General features: G+C 38.7%; 1 protein-coding gene across 1 annotated transcript in view; it reads left to right on the forward strand.

Moving 5' to 3' along the window:
• The window catches only part of LOC121372464, a 55,259-nt gene extending 41,314 nt beyond the window's left edge, over positions 1–13,945 (forward strand). The window contains exon 2 of the mRNA XM_041498784.1: positions 11,307–13,945. Coding sequence (XP_041354718.1) covers positions 11,307–11,862 — 556 coding nt within the window. The 3' untranslated portion in view covers positions 11,863–13,945. The remainder of the gene's footprint in view (positions 1–11,306) is intronic.
• Positions 13,946–15,981: the final 2,036 nt, after the last annotated feature.

Below are 15,981 nucleotides of genomic sequence, written 5' to 3' on the forward strand. Positions count from 1 at the left end.
CCACTAATGAAATCAGTCAATATATTATTATATTATTATTTAAAAAAAATTAATAATAATTTAATTACAACGTTTTAACACTCGCATAAACCTAATGATATGATGTCTATGATGCACATATTATTTTCTTGATTAACAGCGAACTCTGTAAATATTCATTGTACATACTGGTGTAACTTTTAATCCGCGTATTAGACCAACCTCTGTAATATAGGGCTTGGCTGTGTGGTCCAGAAAACAACCGCTAAGCTATAGTCCGTCCCATCGTTCCATGAAAATGTTTTTTTTGTAAATAATTTCAGTTTGGTTTGACGTAAGACGAAAAGTAAAAATGTTTTGGAAATAACAAAACTACTATTTTTGCGTGCTATTTATAATTCAATTGGATCAAAAATAAATAAGTTGTAGTAAATTCCATAGCATGGAAAACGGCGTTCTCTGTGGGACGGACTATAGGTTCCCCACAAACCACTATTATCTCCTTGTGACGTCGAAACTAGCATCTATTTACGCGATTTCATATTTATGAATTCTACTGCATTATCTGCAACGTGAATGGAATAGAAATACACCAATTGTGCCGATTGTTTTACCGTATTAGCCAATTATGTACGTCCCTCTGTCCCATTACGTCTTGCTATATCGGTGCTCCTAAATGGATCGGAGGAAATTTAACACGTATTGACAAGGGATGTTCAGATGTCATGGCAGGTCCGAGCCAGTCGGACTGCGCGTTATTATGGACATTAAACTGCAATGAAACCATTAGTCCGCAAACAAGTCACCCCGATACAGCCGTGAAATTATTGAATACGCCGGGTCCCTGATGTGTCCGGCAGTGCCCAGTGCAGACGGATGTGTGACTCTTTCCCGCCTTTTTGAATTATGAGCTATTCCTCGAGGCATTGCGCGCGAAAATGCTTATGATTTAGTCGATAATGTTGAAATCTAGTTTTTATCAATCCGAACGGTACAGTGTTTAGTGGCTAGACCATCTCACAATTTAGTCAGGGTCTGTCTGTCTGTCTCTCTGTCTGTGTGTGTTTCTCTCTCACTCTCTCTCTCTGTCTGTCTCTCTCCCCCCATCTCTCTCACTCTTTCTCTGTCTCCCCCCCCCCCTCTCTCTCTGTTTCTTTCTCTACCTCTCTTTATCTCTTTTCCTCCCTCTAACTCTCTAATGGTCATAATTAAATTTTAATATGTAATAAAGCAATTAAAATGGATATACCTAATACAAGGGTACTTAAATATGTATTAAAACGTATTATATGGTTAAATATTAGTTAAACTTTAAATTACACAGCAAAATTTTTTTAAAGGGGGTGGGTGTAAAGGGGGTTGTGGGTGAGAGAGATGAAAGAATTTTATTTGATTTTTGTTTTTTTTTAAATACGAAAGAAACCTCGTAATCAAACAGTTAAAGCGGCAGTAAGTCTTTTTAATCTGTTGGTGTTCCGTGTACACACAACTCTGCCGGAGCTCGCTGACGCGCGGAGAGTCGCGAAATGAATGCGATTTGCTGTTTGGCCGCCAACCTGTATATCAAATTACCCCGAGCCCTGCAATCCCTTCTGAAATTAGAGAAATATAATTAAAGACGTCCCAGACACGATCGTTTATTCAGGTCTTCCCCGGCCGGTTGCTTTCCAGCGCCAATGATTTCCAATGAGATGACGATCTGGATGTGCCAACACCTTCTGAAGTCGCATGGAGCCCGTTGTCGTGCATGCGTTAGTTTAATAACGGTTACCGCCAAAGTGCGTTACGGAAACTTGATCTGTTTGTTGTAGAGCTATTCTGTCGGGACCAGCCTTTGAAATGCGACAGTGGAATATTATAATCTGAACTTGCAGCTAATATTCGTATTCTACAATTCTTGTCGTAAATGTATTTATCAAATGAATATAACTACAGTGTTGATTAAAAACAACAAAAAACAACAACAACAACCCCAAAAACAAAACAAAAACCCCCAACCTGAAGTGAAAAAAATAAATAAAAATAAAACTAATAATAATTCTCTCTCTCTCTCTCTCTCTCTCTCTCTCTCTCTCTCTCTCTCTCTCTCTCTCTCTCTCTCTCTCTCTCTCTCTCTCTCTCTCTCTCTCTCTCTCAATTTCATGTACGGTCCATTATATGTTGTTGTCTTCTTTTTAAATCAACTTTGTAGTTATGCTCATATGACAAAATGTATATACTTATACGCATATGAAATATATTATAAATACATAAATCATCTTTTCCCTATTGATTTAATCCACCATCGTTAAAAACGAAAAAAAAAACCCAAAAAACATTAAACAACTGTTTTCCAATACCCTGACAAACAGGAACCTCTTTTTTTAAAATATGGTGGTCCCTTTAAAATTGATACACGTTTTGTAATTTGTATTGTAGTCGCTAAGCCATCGATGCTTCTGCAGCAGCTGTATTATTATTTTCTTGATAGTTACATTAAATTGTCCTTGATATATTTATTTCATTTCAACTTATTTTCGTGCTAATAATCCAATTAAGGTTCAAGCACGCTGTCCTGGGCACACACCTCAGCTATCTAGGATGTCTGTGGGCCCATTCCACGAAGCGATCTTAGCACTAAGATCATCGTAAGTTCATAACTACTCTATGCATTTAAGGTGATCTTAGCGCTACAATCGCTTCGTGGAACGGGGCCCTGGGGCCCTGGGCCTCTGGTTGTTAGTTGGTTATTTGGTTAGTAATTAGTGAGAAAGAAGAGGGTGTAGTGGCCTTACACCTACTCATTGGGTCCTTAAGAACTCGCTCTGGGTTGGAGCTGATACCGGGTTGCGAACCCTATACTTACCAGCCTGTAGTCAGATGACTTAACCACTGCGCCACCGATGCATTTGAACTCTTTTGCGATGTAAAATTGCGAGTTATAACGATGAGTAATTAGACTAGTTAGGTCCTGGAATCTGAGCTCCGTGTCATCGGCTTACGGAGATTGACAATCAAAGAGGCACTAAGCCAGTCGTTAGTTGCTCACCTTATGTAACGACGTAGAAGAGTACATGGTGGAATTATAATAGAATCACATACGTAGAATTATAATCTCGTATTTGTGTAGACATAAAATCATATTTATGTAATGTTGCACATGTTATGTAGGATTTTTTTTTTTTTAAATTAAAATACATTTGTCTTGTTTGTGTGCTTTGGGTTTGGTTGTTTTCTTCTTCTTTTTTTCTTCTTTTTTTCATGGACGAGATTCGTGCGGTGTTCATATTCTTAAGTTCATATAAAATAGCCCTTGCTGCCAGTGGCGTAGCGTGGGTTGCTAGCGTCCTGGGCAAGGCGCCCGAGTCGAGGCAAGTATTGCGCTCCCCTAACCAGTGGAACGTTAGCACTCCACGAGTCTGTTCCACCAGTCCAACCGCCCCGGTGGCCCCGCCCATGCTGCGCAACTGCTTGCTGCCAATGGATAAATGTAGCGGATTTCTTCTGAAGACTTTGTGTCAGTATTGACAAATGTTTGACATCCAATATTATCTAGATTTTTTTTTAACGACCACTAGAGCACATCAATTTTTAATCATCGGCTATTGGATGTCAAAAATGATAATTTTGACAGTCACAGAGATGAAACCCGCTACATTTTTTTCCATTAGTAGCAAGGGATCTTTTATATGCACCATCCCACAGACAGGATAGCACATACCACGGCCTTTGATATACCAGTCGTGGTGCACTGGCTAGAGCAAGAAAATGCCCAATAGGCCCACCAACGGGGATCGATCCTAGACAGAACGTGATTTAGAGAGCTACGAGGCAATAGCGTTTTATGCTGCACGAGCGAATTGATGTTGTCCGCATCAATTTACGAGTGCTAGATAAACAGTATTGCCAAGTAGCGAGTTGGGTATTCTATTTATTACGCATTTTCAATATTGATTATTTTATGGAAGATTTTCAAACGATACAGTTGTTGAAAACAAGTTTGCAAGTTGAGAACGAGACAGCGTTGCGTCATAGCTGTGACGTACGTATCGCTGACCGGCCTAGGTGGCGTCGTGGTTATGCCATCGGTCTACAGGTTGGTAGGTACTGGGTTCGGATCCCAGTCGAGGCATGGGATTTTTAATCCAGATACCGACTCCAAACCCTGAGTGGGTGCTCCGTAAGGCTTAATGGGTAAGTGTAAACCACTTGCACCGACCAGTGATCCATAACTGGTTCAATAAAGGCCATGATTTGTGCTATCCTGCCTGTGGGAAGCGCAAATAAAAGATCCCTTGTTGCCTGTCGTAAAAAAGTAGCCTATGTGGCGACAGCAGGTTTCCTCTAAAACAAACAGTGTCAGAATGACCATATGTTTGACGTCCAATAGCCGATGACAAGATAAAAAAATCAATGTTCTCTAGTGGCGTCGTTAAATAAAACAAACTTTACTTTTTACGTATCGCTGATGACGTAACTTAGTTGTTGACATGACTGCCACCATGGAAACTATTGTTACACACAATAATTAATTGCCTAGATAATGAAGCGCTGCTTATGACGTCAAAACGTATCTAGGGGAAGAAATTAAGATTGTTTTATTTACCCGCTTCTCTCTTCCCATATGGGTAATGAGAATAATTACTCAGTGTGCTCGTGTAGTGTCGTTAAACAAAACAAACTGAAGACAGTGCCAGAATGATTAAAGGTTTGACTGTGCCAGAATTATCAAATGTTTGACACCCAATAGCCCTTGGTTAAGTACTCAATGTGCCCTAGTGGCGTCATTAAACAAAACAAACTTTTAACTTCAATTTTAATAACGGCCAACGACATATTTTCTTGTTGCCGAGCCTGTGGCACCAGCGATACTTTATTTAAAAAAAATGCCGTGCTTACATCCATTTAAAGTTCAAACACGCTTTCCTGGGAGCACATCTTGGCTACACGTGCTCTCTGTTTAGGACAGGAACTCTTGCTTTTTATATATTGATTTTGTTCATCACTTCATGTTTGCATTCACCATAGTTTGACACCCAATAGCCGATGTCTCGTTACACATTCATTCATTCATTCATTCATTCATTCTGTTTAGGACAGGGATCAATGGTTAGCTGTCAGTGGGTTCTGGCACTAATTCTGAACGATACAACTGTTATTCATGATCAAAACAGTGTCTATGCTCAGTGCAAGAGTCGAATGGGCTTTTGGCAAATTAGTGGTGTATAAAATGAATCTTATTCTAATGCCTCACTCAACACCAACTAGGTCCTAGTAACGAGCTACTTTCGGCAAACTAAGTTCCAAAGCATACATAGCTCCTCCTTTTCCATTCGGTGGACCGATTAAAAATGCCCCAAAATTCCTTCATTCAAACTGCGCCCATTTTCCCCTTTGGCATTAATCCTACGGGACATTCCAAATCCCATAGCAAGCAAATAAATCCTCCGTCTGCTACCCACCTACCCCAACCCTTTCCTGTCCTGGACGGAGGAGCCTGCCGAAGCCGGCACCTGTGCCCATGACGGGCGTGCGCTAAAACAGCTTGCTCTGAATGTGCACGTTAATCCCTACCATGCCATACCGAGTGTCTCGTCTACAGGAGGACAGCCACTCCCGAGGAGATCCTTTATTAGACAATACATCCTTCCTGGACCACCCAAAGCGAACTGCCACGCCCAGACTAGTTTACTAAATCTTAACTAGCACAAGACAGCGCATTGGAATAAGTTTAGCTGTGATGACATACCGGCCTCGGTGGCGCAGTGGTTAAACTATCGGACTACAGGCTGGTAGGTACAGGGTTCGCAGCCCGGTACCGGCTCCAACCCAGAGCGAGTTCTTAAGGGCTCAATGGGTAGGTGTATGGCCACTACACCCTATTCTCTCTCACTAACAACTAACAACTAACCCTCTGTCCTGGACAGACAACCCAGATAGCTGAGGTGTGTGCCCATGACAGCGTGCTTGAACCTTAATTGGATATAAGCAGGAAAATAAGTTGAAATATATGTAACAATAGTATTAGTACTTGGGGTTTATGTTTGGAGGGTACCCGTGGTTTCTACCAGCGTTAAAGTTTGTTTTGTTTAACGACACCAGTAGAGCGAGAACATTGATTTATTAATCATCTGAATGTCATACATTTGGTAATTGTGACATTTTTTTCCAGTAGCAGCAAAATATCTCATATACACTTTCCTACAGACAGGATAGCACATACCACGACCTTTGATATATTAGTCGTGATGTACTGGTTGGGACGGGGAAATCCTATTGGGTTCACTAGGGGAGAGGTTAGATCCTGCGACCAAACACCTCAGGCTAACGCTCTATCCACTGAACTAGATCCCGCTCCTTGCTACACCACGGAAAAAGAGGTATCAACCTTTTTTTATTTTAAATTATGTCCGTGCTTATATCCAATTACGGTTCACGCACGCTGTCCTGGGCACACCCTCAGCTATCTGGGCTGTCTGTCCAGGTCACTGTTCCACGAAGCGATCTTAGCCCTAAGTTCTACTTAGTGTATAACAACTGTATACACTTAAGGTGATCTTAGCGCTAAGATCGCTTCGTGGAACGAGGCCCAGGACAGTGGGTTAGTGGTTAGTGAGAGAAATAAGAGGATGTAGTGATCTTACCACACTGAGTCGTTAAAACTTGCTCTGGGTTCGAACCCCGTACCTACCAGCCGTATGTCCGATGGCCTAACTACAACACCACCGAGGCCGGTGTGGTATCAACATGATTATAATCGCACTTATAGAAAAATCTCATTCGATTTCTATTGAATCATTTTGTTCCGATGTATTTTTCTCCCGATCGGCTCTGAGCACCACCTGTAGGTCTTTAGCTCATGCACGGCCTGCTCCCAGCGTCTTGTTGGTGTAATCAACCAGTTTATAAGTGTCCTCCATAAAAGGACTGGTTTTCATCACCGCCATGCCATTCCCTTTGCCTTAATTATCCGCAAAGTGGGTCGTATATGTGATGGACAATGTTTTGAAGACCGTTCGTAAACAATGGCCGCACCATCAAGTTGTCACGGAGCAATTTACCCCGCTCTATCCTGTTAAAAAGTCCGTGTAATCAACGGCTTCCGACCAAATTTGATTGGACCCTGCTTGCAAACCGGACGTGTTACAAATGGCAATGAGTATCGGCTTTTTTTCCACGACAAATTAACCTAAAGAATTCAAAGAGGAGTCTCGCGTTTTATTCTCATTGAAATGGTACTTCATTTCATTGCGTAGTACAAATCGTCTCCGAGGTTTAAATAAGAAGAAGGCAAAAGAAATTATTTGCAAATTTTTTTTTATTTCAAAAACCTTGTCAGCACTTTAACCGGATTTAAAACGCGGGCGTGTTTACAGGATGCGATTAAACTGAATCCGCTGTATTGTCTGATTTCAACTCAAATTGAAGACAGCCAAGGAATCGACCCACTGTACATATAGTAGGAGGAGGCTTAAATCTGAACGGCAAAACCATTGACCGGCCTCCTCGGTGGTGTAGAGTGGTTAGGCCATCGGTCTTAAGGCTGGTAGGTTCCGAGTTCGATTCCTGGTACTGGATCTCATCCAGAGCGAGTTTAACGATTCAGTGGGTCATACGACAGATTTCTATCTCACTAATCACTAACACGCTGTCCTGGACAGCCAGCCCAAGATAGCTGAGGTTTGAATCAAGGACAGCGTGCTTGAACATTAATTGGATATAGGCACTAAAATAAATATAAAAACTGGTATCTGCAAAAAGAGCCCAAAAGATGTTTGAAAGTCGTTCCCGTATGAGGACCGACTTTGTAAGGACACTACACTGTTTTTCCATTGTTTTTAACTTGATATTCTAGTTTATATCTAGTTAAGTTTCAAGTACCGCTGTCCTGAACACACATATCAATAATATGGGCTATCCGGCTGACTGTACATGAATTCCCGCCACAACCCCCCACCTCCTCCCAAAAAAAAAAAAAGAGAAAAAAAAAAAGGACCCATCTACACATATATCATCTTCATAAATCAGGGCTAATATTCGTTCCTCGTATTCAGCCTTGATACATGTCGTCAAGAAATCAAGAATATGTTAAAAAAAAGGTTTCGGCGGTTAATTTTCGATATTGCTTTCAAGATTGTCACATGTTACCGATGCTGTGATTGGTCAGCGATGTCATCGTGTAAGGGACATAAACGGTGTTACAATTTTTTTTCCAATAGAGGGCGCTAGTAGTGGATATCAGTAATCTTGCCTACATGTATCAAGGCTGAATACGAGGAACGAATATTAGTCTTGATTTATGAAGATGCACATATATATATACACACAACAAAAGTTCAACAAAAAGACCCATCCTAAAACGGCAAAAGCAAAAGAAGAAAAAAAGTCAAACACCAACAAGAATATAGCCTGGGATAGAACTAGATCTATGGATTGTCACTAAAGCCCGCCTATATAGAGTAATAAACGTATCAACTTATTTAGTGTTGGCTTGCACATCACGTGTGACTCGGCTTCGTTCGCCCCTAGAGATGAAATGCTGTCAATATAAAAACTGTTATAACCGGAGTGCTGTTTTAGGCTATCTGCTGGCTGTTATTCGTGAATTTTTCTGGCAGCAACGTCTAACGTATCAACGAGTACAGCTGAAATTACCTCACTGGATTCTTCAGCCTCTTGGTTGTAGGGACGTAGATGGTATGTGCTATCCTGTCTGTGGGGTGGTGCATATAAAAGATCCCTTGCTACTAATGAAAAAATGTAGCAGGTTTCCTCTCGAAGACTACAGGTCAAACTTACCAAATGTTTGATATCCAATAGACGATGATTATAAATCAATGTGCTCTAGTGGTGTCGTTAAACAAACCAAACGTCTTGGTTGTAATATTTATAAAGCTACTAGTATTTAATGCAAACGTGCGATCGGGAGGGCGGGATTTAGCTCAGTCGGTTGAGTGCTCGCTTGAGGGGCTTACTTTGCAGGATCGAACCACCTCGGTGGATCCATTCAACTGACTGGGTTAGTCTCGTTACAACCAGTGCACAACAACTGGTAAAATACCGTGGTATGTGCTTTTCTGTTTGTGGGAAAGTGCATATAAGAGATCCCTTTCTGCATTAGGAAAAATGTAGCGGGTTTCCTCTGATGACTACGTGTGAGAATTACCAAATGTTTGACATCCAATAGCCGATGATTAATTAATGTACTTCAATGGTGTCGTTAAACAAAACAAACTTTAAACTTTCTTATTCATCTTAGTTGTAATGCCTATCAATTTAATACAGACGTGTCTTTATGCGACAATATTGTGTGAACAAAAGGAATACGTTTTGAAATTGAGAAAATGCTGGCTATATTGCGACTCAGTTCATGTAATGATTGAAATTATATTTTAAAAAATCTTTACATTATTCTGACTTTGCTGTAAAATAATGGGCTCAACTAATTTTAAATGTTCAACAACATTCAATTCTATTTCCGATCCGATCCGAATTTTTTTTACATGCTCATATACCACGGGGGTTTCGAGCATGTCCCCCTCCCCCGGGTTCTGCCTCTGGAGGCCAGGGGCCCAACTCGGGGCAGAAATTTAATTGGGACAATTTTGATTTTAACCAAAAAAGGAAGGGGGACTTTATAATTTGTTTGCGTCATGATCAGAAATATATTAAATAATAATTTATTTATATAATTTTGGACGCCTTTTAAGTCGAGCGTTTCTAAACTAAAAGAAACAATATACAAACTTTTCAAATTTAGCCCTAGGAGTTGGTTAAGGGGGGTTTCTCCACTAGGAGACTGGGGCATCCGCCACAGGAAGTTTATTTAGTGGGTGGGAAGAAGTGGAGGGGTGACATCAGTCATATCGGGAGCTTCTGTGTGACCGAAACTTGGGGGGGGGGGACCCGAGGGGGAGGGGGGGACCCGAGGGGGAGGGGGGCAGGCCCCCTTTGACAGACCTAACTCCCCCTACGGCCGAAACCTCCTACGCCCTACGGCACCTAACCTATTTCCGGTGGAATACCCCACACCCCAACCCCACCCCCCACCCCCCAGCCAATCCTACTGTCGCGCCCTCCAATCCCGATGCCCCATTCTACTTCCACTTTATAATTTTAGTCAACTTAATTTAAAATTATTGTTCCAGAACGTTTTTATTATTCCGGCTTGTCAATTTTTCAATCATCGCTCTGCAGAATTTTACACTTAATTTTACATTATTATTACATGTCGAAAATTTCTTCTCTATTCAGACTTGCTGCAGAATTTTACAGTTAACACATTTCTATATGATGGTCGAAAACACGAAAATCCCAGTTCTCTTTATATTCGAATTTTACAATTAATTTTACATTATTATCAAAATTTAGCGAATCTTTCCTCTATTCCGAATTAATGTAGAAAACTTACGACGGTTAAAATTTGTTTAATCCGTGCTCTTTTGCATCATCTAAAATTGTAATTACAAAATTCATCAACGAGTTGCAAAAGAGCACAGATTAAAAAAATGTTGACCGTCTTATAAAGGTTTCTACATTAATTTTACATTATTATCAAAATTTAGAGAATCTCTCTTCTATTCCGGATTAATGTAGAAACCTTTATACGACGGGCAAAACTTGTTTAATCTGTGTTCTATTGAAACTCGTTGATGAATTTTTCAATTACAATTTTAGATGATGGTCGAAATTTTGAAAATACCTTCTCCAACTCCAAGTCAGTTTGCTGTACAATTTTGCATCCAACTTAATTTTGCACGTTAGCGTTTTCTTGTATAGGTACAAATACACAAAATAAATAGTATCACAGTTCATCCAACGTTTGATTCCACAGTTAACGCTACCAGTCCCGCCATTGGTAATAAATGTAACAAGGTTTGTAAGTTCCTGAAATTTAATTTGAATTGGTGGCAATAGCTAATATTGTGCTTGCAACATGCGAGGGGTCCCACTACAAATTGAAACGAGCAGCTTACCCCCACCCCCTCCCCATTTTTTCTGATTTATTTTAAAGGTGAGGGGTAGTAGTGTTTGAATCTATGAAGACTGAAACGCTTCTGACGCCATATAACCGTAAATAAAATGTGTTGAGTGCGTCGTTAAATAAAACATTTCTTTCTTTGCTTCGTATAACAGTTTTAGTCACATATTATGCTACTAGTGTAGACATTGGATGGATGGTAACACTTTTTACGTGCCCATATCCGTTGAAGGTTCAAGCACGCCCATCCCGAATCTCATCTCTGACTTCGCCAGTGTCCAATTCCGGGACTGGAGGGGTGTCGACATTGTGATTTGATTTGGTTGTATGCACCCTTTAACTGTGGATTATGTGTTGTATTTTCCAGCTCGGCGAATCAGGATGAGGACGACTCGATGAATCCAGACAAGAAGGCTCTGGACTACTTGGGCTCGGGCTTCATCAAGCGCTACCCAGGCGGCTCTCTCGACAGTTTAGGGTCTGGGCTGGTGAAGCGACCCATCGACTCCCTGGGATTCGGCTTAATCCGAAAGCGGCCCATTGATTCCATCGGGTACGGTCTAATCAAGCGCGAATTCGGAACACAGAAATCGAAAAAAGACTTAGATTATCTCGGAGCCGGCCTGATCAAGCGAGACGACAGCGATGACGACGACGACATTGAATCCATGGACACGGAATCGGCTCAGAAACGCCTCGTGGATTCGCTTGGTTCCGGTTTCATCAGAAAGCGACCACTCGATTCAATCGGAAAAGGGTTCATAAAGAGAGCGTACCTGGATTCCATTGGCAATGGTTTTATCAAGAAGAGGCCGCTCGATTCTCTCGGGAAGGGGCTAATCAGAAAACGAATGTACCAGACGAAAGGTCACGGCTATCTCAAGAAGCGTCCAATCGACTCAATAGGCTCTGGGTTCATCTAAAAGTCAAACTTGACAACAAGGCGGAAACTGTACAGAAAAGAATTTGTGATAACGCTGGGTGCACCATAGAAAAAACAAGACAGTCCATATCTCGTTAAACAAACTGCGTTTTTGTCCATCAACGACTGTATAGTTTCATTATGTATTTTTCTTTCATAACAGTCAATAATTGATATTTTTTCACCGTGTAAATTAAAGCCACTTGTTCCAGTGTAAAACTGCAATTACTGCATAGTATATGACTGTTTTGTAAACCCAACAGCTTTAACCGTTGACCATTTTTGCACACACATATATAAAGAGTGACCAATATCGGACGTTATATTTGCTATAGCTAACCAAAAGCTATCAATAAATAAACATCACATTTCGCAGATCGTTACTAAAAGACATTCTGTATGAACGTACCTTAACGATTAAAACAATTTCAAATTGTGTGTCGTCGAGAACTGAACTTTATCAAACAAAACCTATACCTTGACAGCTAGTAACATATCATAAAGTGTCATCTAGATACTTTGTTAAATTTATTCTTTGATTTATTTTTAAAGTTTTACTCAATCTGTTCTGTGTTGTTTTGCTGGTCATCTACTTTTAGGGGGTTGGTGTGGAGGAGTCCAATTTTTTTTTTATGAAGCGTATTTCAGATACAGTCACATCGACGAAGAGACTGGTTACGGCAATTGTTATTAATACCTATCAATTAGAGTATAAATATCGGACGTAACACATAGTTTAATAATCTTATAATTTCTATCATGAAAGATATAAAAAGGTGAATTAATTTACCTTTTGCACCACCCAACCCATTCCGCAAACGATCACTCCCCTTATACTGAGTATAAGGTACGGTATAAACAATATACAAATATGTACACTTGGCAAAAGGGATAAACAAACAATTATACGTCTAAACAGGATGAAATTGGTAAAGTAAAAGTTCAATGAAAAGGTGAGAAAGAGAATGAAACAATATTCTCAAAGCATACCGACTACGTTGTGTCCAAATGCGCTAGCTGGAATGATAATAAAATTGTTTTAACAAGCAATGAGTGCTCATTAATAAGAGTAAGAAAATACACAGAAATATATAATTACTATGCAAAAACAACAAAAACGTTGTATGAAACTCAAACAGAAAGAAAATAGGTAAATATTTAAAAACAGGCCAATTTTGACTTCATGATAAAATTTTACTATAACACTAAAATTATACTTTTATTGAACTTACCCAAGTCACAGTTTCACGGTAACTGATGTCACAATCAATTTTAAAGCTAATTTTCGAATTTCAAATACAACTTAGCTGTATTTTGTCTTACTTTTGTAACTAATATTAATTTCAAACGAGGTGGCTATAGGCAGGTTACCTAATGCTGAAATACAAATTAATCGGACTACCGTAAATAGTCTTTAGTACAATAAAATACACGAGAAACATTCTTAATAAACAAATATAGAATTAAAATATCACATTTCAATAGTAAAACATACAGGCACATTATACGTAATAATAATTTACTTAAAAGAAACTTAAAAACGAATCGACACTTCAAATAAATAGAAATGTATAACAAGTGTGTATTTTTAGATAGTGTATGAAGGTAGTCACCAAACAGGTAAATTCACGGTTTGGCTATAATGCACATTAAATTGTTATTATTTATAATTATTGTTGAACGGTAAAAAGTTATCTACTTTTCTACTTACGGTAGAGTTATTTTCTTTGTTACTAACAAGGGCGATGAATTGGGCAAGTAGGACACGGTAATTTAAACTACTTTACGGTATTAAGCTACTTTGCGATATTACCGTGAACGCCATATTTCTTGAACCCGCCGTTGAATAAAAAATGTGATTTTATTTTTAAACAGAACGACGCGGCAGATATTTTTTTAATACCAAATTATAAGATTATATATTATTTAACAGAGAATTTTTTTCTCTCATTTGATGTACTACGTACTCTATTAATATTGAATCATCTTTAAAACAGTTCATCATTAAGCATCGATATTAATTTCATATATCTCTGTATCATGAGATGTGCTATGTTAATTCAGCAATAAAGACTTGGACAGATTTATATTGGTTGTTTATTTTCTGTTGATATATTTTATAATGAGCTTATTTGTGGATTTGTGGTTCTCTGGTTTTTGTCTTTCAGTTTGGCTAGCATATGTGATGAAAACTAGTTGTGGGTGTATATATATATATTATTGTTCTAGTATATATTACAACGTTTTTGTTTCAGCAATTATAATTGTTTTAATATGTGATTACAATTTTTTTTAATTCATTGTTTGAATATTTTATTACAAGAGAAACGTGATATTTTCCAAACCCAACTCACCATTAAAATAAATTAATAATAACAACAACAAAACAATAATTTAAAAAACCCCACCAAAAACTAAAATAAAAAATAAATTAATGAAGCAAATTTAAATCAAATAAATAGAATAAAAAATTAAATGAAACAACAGCTCCCTCCCCAAAAATAAAATAAATAAAATAATAATTAAAAAAATATATATTAAAGAACAAAATAAAGAAAAGAAGGAGAAAGAAAGAAAATTCTATAACTGTATTTATTTTTAAACAACGAAAATAAAAAATAACGCATGATGTTTTCACCAACGGGTGTATAAGAAAATATTTTATTAGTGGGAAACATCTTACAATGCAAGACACTCAGGACAGTCCCTTTAATAATAAATTTGGGTAAAACTACATTCATTTTGCAAAAGTTCTCAATATTCTATTGTCAACAAAACTGGTGCACATTAAAATTCCAATAAAATATTCTGACCATATAAAATATAGTTTGTTAAAGTTAAGTTAAAGTTTGTTTTATTTAGGGACACCTCTAGAGCATATGAATTAAATAATCATCGGTTAACGGAAGTCAATACGCGATATTCTCATTGGGCGAATGCTCAAACTGCAAAAGAAAACACATTCTGCCAGGAAGCCTTTTCTGTCACAGTCATCTGTGATAGAAGGTCTGATAGAAAATTTGTTATAGTGCCCACTGACAAAGCCTCTAATAGCATAACCATAATATGTAAGCACCGTTACATCAATGGGAATTGACACAAATTGAACTAGTGCTACACATAAGCCCAGTATGTTGTCTATGGAAATTGGATTTAATTTAAGATCTGAGGACATGTCCATTCCTCGTCTGTATTGGATTCCAAAATTTCATAAGAAGCAATCCAAGGAGATATCTATTATGAGGTCCATCAAATACACCATCAAAGCATTGTCTCAAAATCTAATCATTATCTTGACCACTAATAAGAATGGAATTTAAATATATTGCCAAAACGTCCTCGAGACAACTGGTATTAATAACGTGGATTCTCAAGTCTCAAGTCGCTATTCAGATCAAAATTAACACACACACACACACACACACACACACACACACACACACACACACACACACACACACACACACACACACACACACACACAACAACAACAACAACAACACACACAAACGCATATATCTCTCTCTCTCTCTCTCTCTCTCTCTCTCTCTCTCTCTCTCTCTCTCTCTCTCTCTCTCTCTCTCTCTCTCTCTCTCTCTCTCTCTCTCTCTATATATATATATATATATATATTATAATAACATTTAATGAAATATCTTAAAATACCAATGGAAAAAAAAGCAACACCGAAAAACACAGAAGAAAAACTTTATGGAGACCGTGCAGGCGCGGATTTAGTGGGGGGGGGGCCAAGGGGCCCGCCCCCCCCCCTATTTTTGGGGTCAAGTTATTATTTTTTTAACTATAGCATACACTAGAGTGGAATTACACAAAAATGCACTTATTTCAAAATTAGTGCATGCCCTCGCCCCCCCCCCCCTATTTAAAAATCCTGGATCCGCGCCTGCCGTGTCACTGTGAGATTCATCCTGGCAGCAAACATCTCCCTGTGATATCATTACAAGAAGGAACGAAAAGAAGAAGAAGAAGAAGAGTGAACAGAAAAGTGTTATCAGTCACTCAGTGACGATAACACGTTTTAGATTTTGCACTATTTCACTCTAAAATGTGTTATTGTCATTGTAGAAAGTGTTATCTTCACTAAAAGAAAGCCGGAACT

The sequence above is a fragment of the Gigantopelta aegis genome, chromosome 1 (genome assembly GCF_016097555.1).
Source record: "Gigantopelta aegis isolate Gae_Host chromosome 1, Gae_host_genome, whole genome shotgun sequence".
Lineage (NCBI taxonomy): Eukaryota > Metazoa > Mollusca > Gastropoda > Neomphalida > Peltospiridae > Gigantopelta > Gigantopelta aegis.